At 54.3% G+C, this 13,587-nt stretch overlaps 6 protein-coding genes across 6 annotated transcripts; 4 read left to right on the plus strand and 2 right to left on the minus strand.

Moving 5' to 3' along the window:
• Positions 1–28: 28 nt before the first annotated feature.
• CLUP02_12320 (acylphosphatase) lies at positions 29–727 on the plus strand (the record flags this gene model as incomplete). Its single annotated transcript, XM_049291284.1, has 5 exons — positions 29–40; positions 92–125; positions 256–268; positions 393–462; positions 578–727. The coding sequence occupies 5 exons, from the start codon at positions 29–31 to the stop codon at positions 725–727; spliced, it is 279 nt and encodes a 92-aa protein (XP_049148429.1).
• A 1,064-nt stretch (positions 728–1,791) lies between these two features.
• Positions 1,792–2,485, plus strand: CLUP02_12321 (uncharacterized protein; the record flags this gene model as incomplete). Its single annotated transcript, XM_049291285.1, has 4 exons — positions 1,792–1,951; positions 2,007–2,059; positions 2,105–2,335; positions 2,402–2,485. 4 exons carry the CDS (start codon positions 1,792–1,794, stop codon positions 2,483–2,485), a joined length of 528 nt encoding a protein of 175 aa, XP_049148430.1.
• Positions 2,486–2,724: 239 nt separating this feature from the next.
• On the minus strand, positions 2,725–5,658 carry CLUP02_12322 (helicase associated domain-containing protein; the record flags this gene model as incomplete). The annotated part of the gene is made up of 1 exon (XM_049291286.1): positions 2,725–5,658. One exon carries the CDS (start codon positions 5,656–5,658, stop codon positions 2,725–2,727), a length of 2,934 nt encoding a protein of 977 aa, XP_049148431.1.
• Positions 5,659–6,472: 814 nt separating this feature from the next.
• CLUP02_12323 (WD domain-containing protein) lies at positions 6,473–8,178 on the plus strand (the record flags this gene model as incomplete). The annotated part of the gene is made up of 2 exons (XM_049291287.1): positions 6,473–6,699; positions 6,783–8,178. 2 exons carry the CDS (start codon positions 6,473–6,475, stop codon positions 8,176–8,178), a joined length of 1,623 nt encoding a protein of 540 aa, XP_049148432.1.
• A 688-nt stretch (positions 8,179–8,866) lies between these two features.
• CLUP02_12324 (uncharacterized protein) lies at positions 8,867–10,719 on the minus strand (the record flags this gene model as incomplete). Its single annotated transcript, XM_049291288.1, has 5 exons — positions 8,867–9,491; positions 9,540–9,932; positions 9,969–10,122; positions 10,192–10,486; positions 10,564–10,719. 5 exons carry the CDS (start codon positions 10,717–10,719, stop codon positions 8,867–8,869), a joined length of 1,623 nt encoding a protein of 540 aa, XP_049148433.1.
• A 1,532-nt stretch (positions 10,720–12,251) lies between these two features.
• Positions 12,252–13,160, plus strand: CLUP02_12325 (uncharacterized protein; the record flags this gene model as incomplete). Its single annotated transcript, XM_049291289.1, has 1 exon — positions 12,252–13,160. One exon carries the CDS (start codon positions 12,252–12,254, stop codon positions 13,158–13,160), a length of 909 nt encoding a protein of 302 aa, XP_049148434.1.
• Between the last annotated feature and the right edge of the window lie 427 nt (positions 13,161–13,587).

The following is a 13,587-nucleotide window of genomic DNA, read 5'->3' on the forward strand; positions in this document are numbered from 1 at the left end:
GTCGTTGAAAATCGGATCGCAAGTCAACATGGTGAAGAGGGTATGCAATTTCTCCACTGACAGGATTTTAGACATACTGAAGAGAAGTTAGATATACTTTCTGGCCCATGGCGGTCAAGTGCAAGGTACGTTTCTTGCAGCCCCTCCCTCACCCTCCACATGAGCTCCGAGCTTTTATCTGGATAAGAAGGGAGGGGTGTGAACTTGTGATAAGTGACTTTTTTATTTCGGGACACACTGACGTCACAAATTCAGGTGTCGGATTCCGGTATGTGATGGGATTTTCCGACAACACGGTTTTTCAATTTCGTTTGGACCAGTTGGGTGTCAATTGAATTGGCGATATTCACCTCTGTAAGAGTATGATACTGACGAAGCGATGCGGTTGACAGGTACTTTACGCAAAAGAGAGCCACAGAATATGGTCTTACGGGATGGTGTCGCAACACTGATAACAACAAGGTGAGCTTTGGGTACTTTTTTTTTTTCATCATTTCCGGGAGTCATTGATCGACATGGGATTTGACGAGGAATTGCGCTTCTGAGAAACCTGGCTGCTGACTCGGCTGGGGCACAGGTTGAGGGAGAGGCGCAAGGTGATGAGGATGCGCTGAAGAAGCTGCTTAAGGACATTGACGAGGGACCGAGATCCGCCAGGGTTGTCAAGCTTGACCAGGAGGAGAGAGATCTTGTTCAGGACGAAAAGGACTTTGCAGTTCGGCGATGAGTTGTCGCTTGAGTGACTTCTGTTTGAAGAACAACATTAGTAAGGAGACCGAGATCGAGAGGGGTAGGTGGTGAAATATTATCGCCATGACTGCGTCTTAACAACTTTCTTTTCCTGGGAAGGACCTTGCTTGCCCAGTAACACGACAAGCATATCTCGATGACAGTAGACTTGATAGAGTACCCACAATACTCACAGGGAATGTTTGACTTGAGCAACATGTTCTGCTTCTTGATCAGATAGAACAAGGAAAGACCGGTATGCTACAAGCCAAGCCCACGTCCCCCCTCTCGATTTGCTTTAGTATCAAGACCGTTAGAACGCGCGAAGGCAGAGAAACCCGTTTACCATGTACCAACATCATTATAGCTATATTGCGTGAAGGAATAAGACCTCCGCAAGTTTACAGATCAGCGTTCTCTACCTCCAAGAGAGTGTTTTCCTTCTGGGTCATGACCTTGCGGAACACCAGTGGCTGCGTTGCCGCCCCCTGGGAGACTGCAAATATGATAGGATGACAGAGCTGATACAAAAAGGGTGCAAGATGCGAGATGGTCCAAGGTACTACAACTCCAGGTCAAGGTTCAGGCTGTTGTGCATTGTTTTCTTCAGCAGCTTGGCGTTCGTGTCACCCTGACCTCTGGTTATGTTGCACTCCTTCAGGAACTCCTTCACCAGGGCCTCGTCCCTTGCGGTCGGTATCAGTTAGCCCCCCAAGTGCGTTGACTACACCAGTCCGTCGGCGCCTTAGTCTCATGGGTATTACCGCTAAGCCTTACGGAATGCATGCTAGACGCTGGAAAAAGACGGGCGTCTCATGGACTTGTAACCTCGTCTTCCACCTAAGCCAGCTTGACGCGAGCCCGCGGTATGCGCCGCGCGATTGCTTCCAGCACTGGTTTCTTGGCTGTGGGAGGACTAACCGCCGGCGTCTTCGCACACACCGCAACCTTGCCACTACCGCACATCAATTCAATTAAAATGTCGAGCGACGAACACACCTCATCGGTTCAGCATTGCTGCCCAGTGTGTCTCCTGTCAAAGCGATGTCTTACAGAACAACAATGGCGCGATGCTTTTTTACCGGAAGCTACAAAGACATTAGGAGTTACCTTGATACACAAAGGCCCCAAGATTCGACATACCCTGTCCTGACAAACACAACGACAATTGGCGATACTGGTTTCCGCCCAGAAGAAGTACGCGCCAACAGAGACTTCAGCGGTGTGCCCCTCTATGATACCCCGGGGGCCATTCGAACGTTGCGAACATCACCAAGTCACTTCAAACTACATCGGCCCGTCAGCGTTGCTATTCCTTCGACTCTGCCGCGTAAGCATTATCCCTAGGCTTCGAGGAAGACACTACAGACACTAGAGAAAGGCCAAGATTTCTCGGAACAAGATTGGCCGTATGAGGTTTCCCGAGAGCGATTATCACGAGCCCACCGCCTGGTCGAAGCCGACCGCAAAAGGAGGTGGCGGCGTGAACACTTCCTACGTTACTAACTTCAAAAACGTCTACAAAGACCTGCTGTGGTTGCTCCCGATCTTGGCTATTAGGGTTATGCCCAACTTCTTGATTTTGGCTTTGATGGGAGCACGGGAGGTATTTAATATGTGGCGGGACATGCTCAATTGATAACTTGAAAGTGCTGAGCTGATTCCTCAAAAGTCTTACGATGAGCCAGTTCCTGCACAAGCTTCCTGGTATTCCCTTCGTTTCATTCCGGAGGGGTGTGTATTCAGCCCGCAATAAGAACCATCAATACTTTGGTGCTCACGTCAAGTATTTTGTATCTTGACACTGTTATCTTACATGGCCTTGCTCACGCCAAAATGATGCTCGCCTTTTGCGACACTGTATATATGCCTCGTGGCATCTTCTTCAGTCACCGGGTCTAGAAGCTGCGACGATAAACAGGAGTCAAGTCTCAAGGGACCCAAACCCCTCGGGGATTCATAGATTCTATCCAAAACACCAAAAACAAAAGATCGCTAAACGCCTCTACCCCTTCGCTTAATAACAGGCTTCCTCACAGCCCCATGTGTGACAATCTTCTTCCCCCCCGCCGCCGCCGCCGCACCCCCACCAGTCCTCCTCCTCTCCAACCTCTCCTTCTCCGCCTCCAGCCGGTCCGCCTCCCTCTTCTTATCCTCGGCCATCTTAGCCTCGATCTCCATCTTGCGGTTGAACTCCGTCTCGGTAATGCGCTTGTCCCGGACGGAATACCCCTTCTCCTTGACAGAGTAAAACACGCCGCCCAAATCGGCGAGCCAGTGCGGGTCCACCGCCGTGACGGTCGACACGTACACTTTCGACGTCAGGATGAGCTCGTGGTAGACGACGTAGTCGGGCGGGTGGCCCGCGTACAGCGCCGACGTCGGGTGCAGCTGGACGCCGAGGTTGGTCCGCAGATTGATATACTCCCCGGAACCCTTGTACTTGGCCGCCTGGTGGTAGTAGCCGCTGCAGATGCACTTGCGGATGACGTCCCAGTCCATGCCGCAGCTCAGCATCTCCATCTTTTGCATCTTCATGATGTCGAGCAGCTGGTCGCGGATCTCCTTTGCGCGGCGCAGCGACTTGGGGTGCAAGAAGTGCTTGATGCACCACCCATCCGAGCAGCCGTTGGACCGCCATGCCGAGTACACCTGGAGGTACGTCAGGTGGTCCGACTCGTGGACCCAAAACTTTTCGCGCTGGGCATCCGCCTCGTCCTGGCGCTCTTTGGGTCGGTAAAAGACGTTGGGGACGGAGAGCATGGACACGATGGTGATCATCTCCTCGCTGCAGCCGTACTCCTCGGCCGTGATGAGGAGCTTGGAGAGGGACGGATCCATTGGGAACGCGCTCATCTTTCGACCGAGCGTGGTCAGCTCTCCCAAGTTGTCCAAGGCGCCCAAGGCCCACAGATCGAACATTGACGTTGTGATGGTGTCCTGTGGTGGGGGATCCATGAAGTCGAAATCTAACAGATCCTTGACGCCCAGGGACTTGAGCATGAGTACCGTGTTGCTCAGATTCGTACGCTGTATTTCGGGAATCGTCTGCATGTAGAGCTCCTCTTTGAACGCCTTCTCCGTGAACAGTCGGAAAGCCTTTCCAGGTCCTGTTCGACCGGCACGTCCTGATCGTTGCGACGCGTTTGCTTGGGAGATTGGCGTGATCTGAAGAGTGTCCATACCCATCTTTGGATTGTACACCTTCATCTTGCTGTACCCAGCATCCACCACGTATTTGATACCGTCGACCGTCAAACTCGTCTCGGCGATATTCGTCGCAACAATGCACTTGCGCACACCTGGCGCCGCGCGGTCAAAAATCTTTGCTTGCAAGTCTGCCGGCATCTGACTGTAAATGGGCAAGATGCTGAGCTTCGGGGGATCGTTGAGAGCATCTAGACGTTTCTGGATCAGCTCGCAGGTGACCTCGATATCTTCTTGTCCCGTCATGAATACCAAGATGTCGCCCTGGTCCATGGACACGTGGATGGCCAGGACCTGCTGAACCGCCTGATCCACGTAGTCCTCGACCGGTGACCTGTGGAACATGACATCGACGGGGAAAGTTCGGCCTGGGATGATGAACTCCGGCGCTCCACTGTAGAAGTCGGAGAAGCGCTTCGCATTCATCGTCGCAGACGTGACGATGAGCTTCAGATCTCGCCGTCGCTGGAGAATCTTTTTGAACAGACCCATGAGGATATCCGTGTTGAGAGCTCTTTCGTGGGCTTCGTCCATGATGACGCACGAGTACCTGTCGAGATCAGGCTCGTTGAGCGACTCGCGCAACAAGACACCGTCCGTCATGTACTTGATGACGGTGTCCTTGCTGGTACAATCTTCAAAACGAATCGCGTAGCCCACCGTGCTGCCCAGCTTGACTTCCATCTCCTCAGAGACACGCTTGGCGACACTCATCGCGGCCACACGCCTCGGCTGCGTGCACCCGATCATGCCCGACTTTCCAAACCCGTCCTCGTAAAGGAACTGCGTCAGCTGCGTCGTCTTGCCGGATCCCGTCTCGCCCACCACGATGATGACTTGGTTCTCCCGGATGACACGCATCAAGTCCTCCCGAACGGCAAACGCAGGTAGGTATTGCCTCTGCTCGCGCAACGTCTTGCTCCGACTGAAATCACTGCTGCCCCCATCATCATTCTTCATGTGGTCGCTGAATTTGTTGCTGTTCTCGTTCGTCTCCTCCTTCTCTCCTCCCTTCTTCACATCGTTCTCCGACGCCACAGGCAACGCGCTGTCGCCGTCGTCCTCCTTCACGCCCATCAAGTTTCCCAAAGCCGTTCCAGCCATGCTCGTAGCCTCCTGCGCCTGCCGCTGCCGTTCCCGCTGCTGGCGTGACTCCTTCACCACCTTGCTTCCCTTCCGACTAAACACAGCCATGTCGCTCTGGTAGTCGCGGACAGCCGGCACGGGTTCCAGCTGCTTTGTGAAGATGGTTCGTCCATCGAGGAACGGAGGCCGCAGATCGTGCACCAAAAGGTGGACTCTCGTCGCCTCCTCGTCGTCGAAATCGGCACCCATATCCCTCCTCTGCGCGACACCCGAGACGAGCATGCGATTCGTCTCCCACGCGTCGTTTTCCCTCTGCCTCTGCTCCCTGCGCGCGTCGAAGCGCCCCGTCATCTTCTCGGCCTTGACCGCCTCCTGCTTCTCGGCCTCCCATGATGAGTACGAGGCGAAAGGATTGTGTGTGTCGTCGCCGAAGGTGTGGCCGCCAAACTCGTCTCCCATGTACCAGTCGCGATCCAGCGCTTTCGAGTCTTCGTCGGTGGGTTCGGGGACGTCTCTTGCCGGTGTCTCGGCGGCGCGGGCGTCGCGCGGTGTCGAGCGGCCCGAATCTTGGAATCGCCCTCCGTCTATCCTCCGGCGCTTGAAGCTGGGCCCTGATCCATCTCTGTTGTCGTACATTTTGTGATTCCTGTGATGGCGCAATTCGTCGCCTTGGCGTTTGTTGCTCTTGGCGTGATTATTATCTTCGTTGACCCGTCGCCGGAGTAGAGTTTCCTTGGATGTGTGAGGCCCAGCGTGCGTATGTGATGAATTCAATTTCGAGTATCGGAAATGTAGTGAGGCATGCAGTTTAGAATTGCATGTAGGCAGGCAACCCCAAGTAAACAAAGCTTGAGAAATGGGGCCGCACCTTGCCAGACGGTTTAAACGGGTCTGGCTCTCTTATGTGTATATCCATAACAGACGTCACTGACGGGTCCGATAATGCAATGAACGCGACTTGAACACGGCCTCGACTTAAGAGGTACCATTCTGCCCGCTAATGCATTTCTGTTTTTTTCTTCTCCTTTTTTTCAAGAAACGTTCAAATAGGGTCTCAAAGAGCCCTCGTGCCTTGATTGATTATATGATAAGACGCTTTCAGTTGAAGCGTGCAAGAATTACCTTAGCCAGCTACCTTTCGGAGTACATGTGAACTAATTACATTAGAGCCTAGGTACCCCAAAATCTTCGAGGTGTCTTATCGATAATGGAAGAGATAAGATAAACCCCACCACGACGGGAATTTTTTTCTCACAGTCGCCCAAACTTGGTGAATTTTGGAGAATTCGCTTTGCGCATACCGACTTGACTTCTCCCAGTCAAGTAAATCTCAAATATCTTTCAAGTTGTGCAACTACTCTGCCAACTTCGACAGCCAGCGTGCATTTGAAAGCGCGCGCGCAATAAACTCAGTCACTAGTGACCTTCCGAGGAACACATTGTCTTCAAGATGTCCATGATCACAACATCAACCTGGGTGCCCCGAGGCTTCGCGGCACCCTTTCCCTCAAAATACACCTTTGACGAGTCCGAGTACGAGCGCATCGCCGAACTCGCCAAGCTGCAGCTGGATGACGCCGAAGAGGACCTAAGGGAGGCGCAGGACGAGGAGGAGGGCGCCGACAAGCCCGCCGACGACGATGCGACAACAGGCGCATCTGGCAAGAAGGCCGAACAGTTAGTCTTGACTTAAACTATCCGCTCGCTGAGCGGGGGTCTGCAGGATACACATGGTTCGCTAACCGTAGACCACCTTGTAGGGTCAATATCAACGACGACGATCTGAAGGAGTACGACCTCGAGCATTACGACGACACCGATGAAGAGGACGAGGAAAAGGTCGGACAGGGCGAAGGTATGGCCATGTTTGGCAATATCAAGTCGCTAGCCTACTACGAATCCAATAAGGACGACCCGTACATCACCCTGCCCGCCAATGGTGGACCGGACGACGACGATGAGGACCGCGAGGACCTGCAGATCCTAGCGACCGACAACCTCCTGCTCGCTGCCAAGGTCGAAGATGAGATGGCTCACCTCGAGGTCTACGTCTACGAGGACGCCGCCGACAACCTCTATGTCCACCACGACATCATGCTGCCTGCGATCCCCCTTTGCGTCGAGTGGCTCGACATTCCCGTTCAAAAGGCCGGCGTTGACAAGGACTCGACGGCCAACTTCGTCGCCATCGGCACCATGGACCCCGATATCGAGGTCTGGGATCTCGACACGGTAGACTCCCTGTACCCTAACGCCATCCTCGGTCAGGCCGGCGAGGGCTCAGAAGAGAAGAAGAAGCAAAAGAAAAAGAAGAAGGCCAAGAAGGCTAACGACGAGTACCACGTCGACGCCGTCCTCGCCCTTGCCGCGAATAGGAAACACAGGAACCTGCTGGCCTCTGCCTCTGCAGATAAGACGGTGAAGCTTTGGGATTTGCACACGGCCAAGTGCGCCAAGTCATACACTTACCACACGGACAAGGTGTGCTCTCTCGCGTGGCACTCGGTCGAGTCCACCGTGTTGCTCAGTGGCAGCTACGACAGAACGGTCGTCGCCGCAGATATGAGAGCTCCCGAGGCCAAGGCCCCTAGATGGGGTGTCGAAAGCGACGTCGAGAACATTCGCTGGGACCCCCACGACCCCAACTACTTCTACGTCTCCACGGAGAACGGAATCATCCACTTCAACGATATCCGCAATGCGCCGTCAACCCCCGAGGCGACCAAGGCTGTGTGGACCTTGCAGGCACACGACGAGTCTGTCTCGTCCTTCGACATCAACCCCATCGTGCCCGGCTTCATGGCCACTGGCTCAACTGACAAGACGGTGAAGCTGTGGAACATCCAGGCTAGCGGTCCTTCCATGGTTGTCTCTCGCAACCTGGACGTTGGCAAGATCTTCTCAACGCAGTTTGCGCCCGATTCTGAGGTGGCTTTCAGACTCGCCGTTGCTGGCAGCCGCGGAACCATGCATGTGTGGGACACTAGCACCAACGCCGCCGTTCGACACGCGTTCGCTGAGCGTGTCCCGCAAAAGCCGGAGGGCGTCGAGGAAGACCGTCTTGTTGGCGTTCTTGACGATGACAGCAGCTCCAGCGAAGACGAAGGAGAGGAGGGCGAGCAGGATGGCGATTCGATGGACGAGGATGAGGACTAGGGTAGACGCTAAACAACATGGATGGTGGGCCTTTCACATGTGTTGTCAGATGTAGCCTGCTCGCTGTCTGATCCAAGATCGCCAGGGGAATTTTCCCGCAGGCTTGGCCAGATGGATCGAAACCGCAGGCCCAACTAGTCTCCGGCGCCCGCCCAGAACTTAGAAAGCCGTAGGCCACATACATCACACTGATGATGACGACTCTGGGCTGGCGCTGTTGAAAACGGCGGAGGAATTAGACGGCCTGTATCAATCAGGTGGAGAACAGCCTTTCAGTGTAGAAGTTAGTCTCGAGTCGTCCGAAGTTAAATGCCGTCGTCTGAACAGCACCAAGCATGGGCCACACTAGTTTCGTCGACACATATAGCCAAGCCCGTCAAACAATGGCCTCAAACCGGGAAAATAGTTGGTGAGGAGCACATCGTCAGAGACTGATATATGTGAAGAGGCTAAACGTGAGCGAGTGAAACCACGACTGCGTGGCCCCCAAAGGTTGTTCAGTGTTCACATCCATTGACTGCTGCGCTGGGGTATCAGTGTCGTGATAGGGTGGGAGGCTCGCTAATTAAGCATGAACAAAGCGTGGAAGGGGGAGCGGCAACAGCCTGACATCTTCATGCGTAGACATGATGAAGGAGGTGGTGGATCGATATCAGATCTAGGATAAGAGCCAGGCCCGGATATTGCTCTAGGTCTGTTCGCGGATGCAATCCTTTATTTTGTTCTTCCGAGTATCAAGCTCGAGCAGGGCCATGCCCACGTCAATCGTTCGAGGCACCCGTAGTGTAATGAAGAATATTACCAGCCAACGGTGCCATTTGGGCGATTTCGAAGTCGCTGAGGGATTTCTCCTGGCTTCTAGACCGAGAGTCTTTGCCTCCCGCAAGCAGCCAGGCGAGAAAAATGCAGTTCCTGATCGACTGGTTCCCACCCCACCACAAGGCGATTCCCCTGGAAGATGCGCAAGGGCAGCAGAGAGTTGTGTGGTTGCGGGGGCGGATGGGCGAGTGAAATCGCTGGGCCCAAGAGCGCAAGGAGCGCTGACTGGTGAAAGGCCATGAACGCCGACATGGATCCCTGTCCGGCTTGCGCAGGCACGCAAGGCACACGGCGCCACTGGGGTGGGATGGCGCAGGATGAAACAGTGAAACTTCAGGGGGGCCTGCCAACGGGCGAGGATGGCGGACGACGGAACACCCAGCCAATGACGCCTCTGTCTCGGTCTGGTTGAGCTACCACTGGGGACGGCCGGGAACCACCGGCCACGAGACCTTTCTCGGCTGTTGGGCTTTTTGGTTGACGCTGTCTTGATTCTTGGAGGCGTCGACTCCAGTCACTGGTCCAACAGACAAGAAACCCACAACTTTACAACAGCCCAGTCCAGCCCTTCTTTTTTCCTCCGTTCAAGGCGGATCATATCACACTGTTCAGACAAGGATGATGGTGGCTTCCCGGAGAAACCTGGCAGGTTGACGATGCGCCGCGGCTCGCACATCTTGAATCGCACAATCTTCTGCCAGGATGTGAACGGTGCCGCGTGCGAATCGCTCAGAGTTGGCGGGTCGGCGTCCGTCGGGGCCCACGAGTTGATCGAGGTGCCGGTGGATTGGCGATTGTATTGATTAAGAGGTTCGGTCCCTCCTCGAATACTCCCCTGGTGATGACGGCCGTGGTGAAAGAATTGGATAGGATCCGTCCATCCGGATAGAGCAGTACAAATGCGTGTTGGCCACGTCAAGCTTCCTGAAGAAAGGCTGTTTCCTTTTGTGTGCCGACCAAGACTTCGTTACCTGTACGCCACACAGAAGGCAATATGGCAGAGAAAATACATGGCGGTCGCAGGCCAACGCTTGTGTAGTTGGCGAAGTGCGGATACGTAAGTGGAGGCAGCAGTCGCTGCATCGGACGTAGTGTTGGTATTGAAGGCACCGGTCCGTCGACGTTCTGTGGATGTATGAAGATGCCCTAAGAGTGAAAGATCCAATGAGGCCGACAAAAGCGAGGGCAACGGACCGGAAGAGGTGTCAAAGGAGAGCGAGTGACGCGCCGGACTGGTCTCGGCTGTGCTGGTCTGACGATGTTGGGCATTCTTTCCAGAAGGCAGATCATCGCAATCCTTGATTCCCCCTTTTGGTGGCGGCAGGATTGGGTCGACTGTCGACGGTTGTTTGAACTCTGGGCTGACGATTGGCATCGATCCATGTGCCATCCCGCCGTTCGAGTCGTGCCAGCCAAACGTTTCTTGGCGGATGGATGGGCGGCGATTGTCACGCAGCGAGCCCGGCAGACACATGGTTGCATCCTCTTCCTAATGGATGGAGGGTCGTGGACCAAAGCCAGCACACACTCAAATCGAACAGTGGATAGCGGGCATGGATGATGGACTGAAAGGGGAGTGAGTGTGACGGAAGAGAGTGAGGTGGACGGCCAAAAAGTTGACCGTGGAATAATTGGTACGTATCCAAGGATACTCGGTGGAGAGTGGAGGAAAGGGAAACAAGAGAAAGGGCCAGGGGTTCGTTGACAAACACAAGCTGTCATTGGTGCAGAGGCCATCTCCTTTGGGTCTTAGCGTTGGATGAGCGGGGGCATCTTAGGAGACACTGTGAGGAGCAAGGGAGCCTTTCCCTTTCAGTTCGCCAAGTCCCACCGTCGACAGGGGGAGCGCTGGTGAAGCGAAAAGGAAAGACGGCAGGCATGGTGGCATGGCGGCATGGCGCCAGTAATTCTTGCCCACCCGCAAGTGGCAGTCTCCAGTCGTTGGCTCCAGTCCCTGCGAGTAAAGACCGTCCAGAGCCAACCAGAACGGGCGATAGGGCAATCAAAGAGCGACATCCCCCAGGTCCCAAAGGGACCCGAGCCCCATTCATTCTTTTTTTCGGCCAGGAACCAGGCCCGCGTCAAGGTTGCAAGAGAGGGAAAGCGAGAGGTAGAGAGAGAGAAAGGCAGGAAAGAGAGGAGTACCGTGCCTATCTAGAACCGAGAAAGAGCTACTTCACCTTAGGTAGGTACGGAGTAAGGTACCTACCGACCTGCCTTCCCATAAGGTAGAGAAGATCGCACCTGCAATATTCAATTATTACTCCCACACGCCCGGCCCTGGTCTGCCAATTTACGCGCCCTCTCTTCCCTTTTTTCCTTCTCCTCAACCTATTCCGTTCCCCATATTGGAAAAAGGATCCTGTCCCTTTCGCTTCTGCTCTAGCAAACACATCATCGCTCCCTTTGTGTTGTGTCTTGTTTCTATTCTCGCCTTTTCTCTAGACGTTCTCCCTCCCTGGAGTACTCGAAAGCATTACATCTTTGTCGCGGGCTCGAACTTGTACGGCAGAAACCACCCACAACTCTCTACCTATCTCTTCAAATATCGCGCGACACGTTGAACGTTCCTTTTCGGCTAGCTAATACTGCACCGAACCGTCCGTCATTACACACGAACGAAACCACTCACAATCATTTCATCAACCTCATCACACTGAGTCACCCCAAGACTCATCACAGCTCACAAAGCAACAATATCAAGTCTCAACCGGATCGACGCCGACTCATCGTACTCCCAAAGTACCCCAGGACTGGACTCCTCACCTATTGTCTCGGACGAATAGCAACACAACGCAACTCTCGCGCAGGATAATCCACCACGGCCAGCCCGTCGTCTTAATCATTTGTCTTGCTTCTTGCCATCATCACCGTGGACAGACGGACACACAGGCACACCATCAACCCAACGATCACTCCCTCGGCAGATCCTCTTAGTGACCGCCCCCATTCACCTTTTTTCGGCATCACTTCCCTGCTGCTCACTTGACTGCAACTGTTTTGCAGCACAAGATCCACCTCACACGCCAGTAAAGGTCACAGGTCCAATCACAAGTGCAGTCTCTAGCACTCTTATTCACCACCATCTGCCGCTCTTCACAGTCCGTCACTGCACAACAGGCTCTTACTCCCGGATCAGGCGCTTGCGTTCCGTTACTTAACTCAAGCTCACTTCACAACCAGCAAGGCCTTGCGTTTTGCCCACGTCTTCGCACTGTCAAATTCGGAGTTAGCTTTTGCCCACACTCATCAACATGTCGTCTCTCTCACGAGCCTTTACTACCCGTCGGGTCAAGCAGAGCATCGATCTCTCCGACGCCGCGCGGGGGAAGGAGCGCAGCAACACCATGCAGCGAAGCAAGACCACCAAGCACCCCGTCATCAGACACAAGATCTCTGCGCCTATGGAGCTTGTTCACACCACCAACATGCTCTCATATAACGCTCCCGATATTCGACCCCGGACCGGAACCGATGCCTCGAGCAACTCATCCAGGAAGTCTTCAGAGGAGGACTCGGAAAGCGCCAACTCCGCCGCGTCGTCTCCCCCGACCAGCCCCGACGTCGCGCCTCACGAGCTGTCCAAGGAGCCAAACCACCTGTCCTGCTACTTTGTTGCCCCTGGCCAGACTATCAACTCTTCGATCCCCGAAGTCCCCGCCATTCCTTCCATTCCCAAGCGCGCACCTTCGCACACGAAGCAGGCGTCATACGACGCCGTTGCCCGCCAGCGCTCAGTTTCTCAGATGTCCAAGTCTTCGGACAAGACCGTCTCCTCCAAGGCCAGCATGACATTCTCCTCACGGGCGTCATCGGGTTCCAGCTCAGCCTCTACCATGTCTCATAGCTCAGTCGCCCCCGCTCTCAAGGCTCCTGTGCCGCCTGTGCCCACGCCCGCATTCCAGCATCACCACCAGCCGAGACACGAGAAGCCTGCCGAGCCACACCCCTTCGGCCGCGAGTTGGCCCAGGTTACGGAAATTGCAGAGGAGTTTGGCATCAAGGACGACCTCATGTACGAGGAGGAGCGCGCCCTCAAGGCGGAAGGTCTCTGCAAGTTCGCCGCAGAAGACTACCTCACGGAGGTCCAAAGCATCTTCGCCAGCTTCTTCCACGACAGCCACGCACCTCAACGTCCAATGGCTGCCGCCGCTTGGATCTGATGCGTTGATCACTTTTACCGCCTGCTGGGCATACCTTACTTGAGAACTCTTCTTTGTACATACTTGCAGGAAGCAAAAAAACAACCTGACTACGACTTCGGCCTTTTTCTTAGGAAGGGAGATGACGAAAACGAGACTTTTGGCTCAGACAACAGCCTCACTTGGAGCGGACACTTCGCGAAACAGAGGGAGATTGCTCTGTTTGGAACCTGACGCCCAACTACATGTGGGATAATTGGCGTTTCTGTGTATATACCTTTGAATGACGTGTGGATATTCCCCGATAGTGCCTCCTATAGAGGCATCTACCAATATTGCTATTGATAACTGGCTACATCATTTCTGCGGCATATTTTCTTGATTGAGCCTCAAGTGTAATGTGAAGGTGACTTGTTTTGAGGAATGCCACGCGGTCCGTGGTGGTTGA

The sequence above is a fragment of the Colletotrichum lupini genome, chromosome 6 (genome assembly GCF_023278565.1).
Source record: "Colletotrichum lupini chromosome 6, complete sequence".
Taxonomy (NCBI): domain Eukaryota; kingdom Fungi; phylum Ascomycota; class Sordariomycetes; order Glomerellales; family Glomerellaceae; genus Colletotrichum; species Colletotrichum lupini.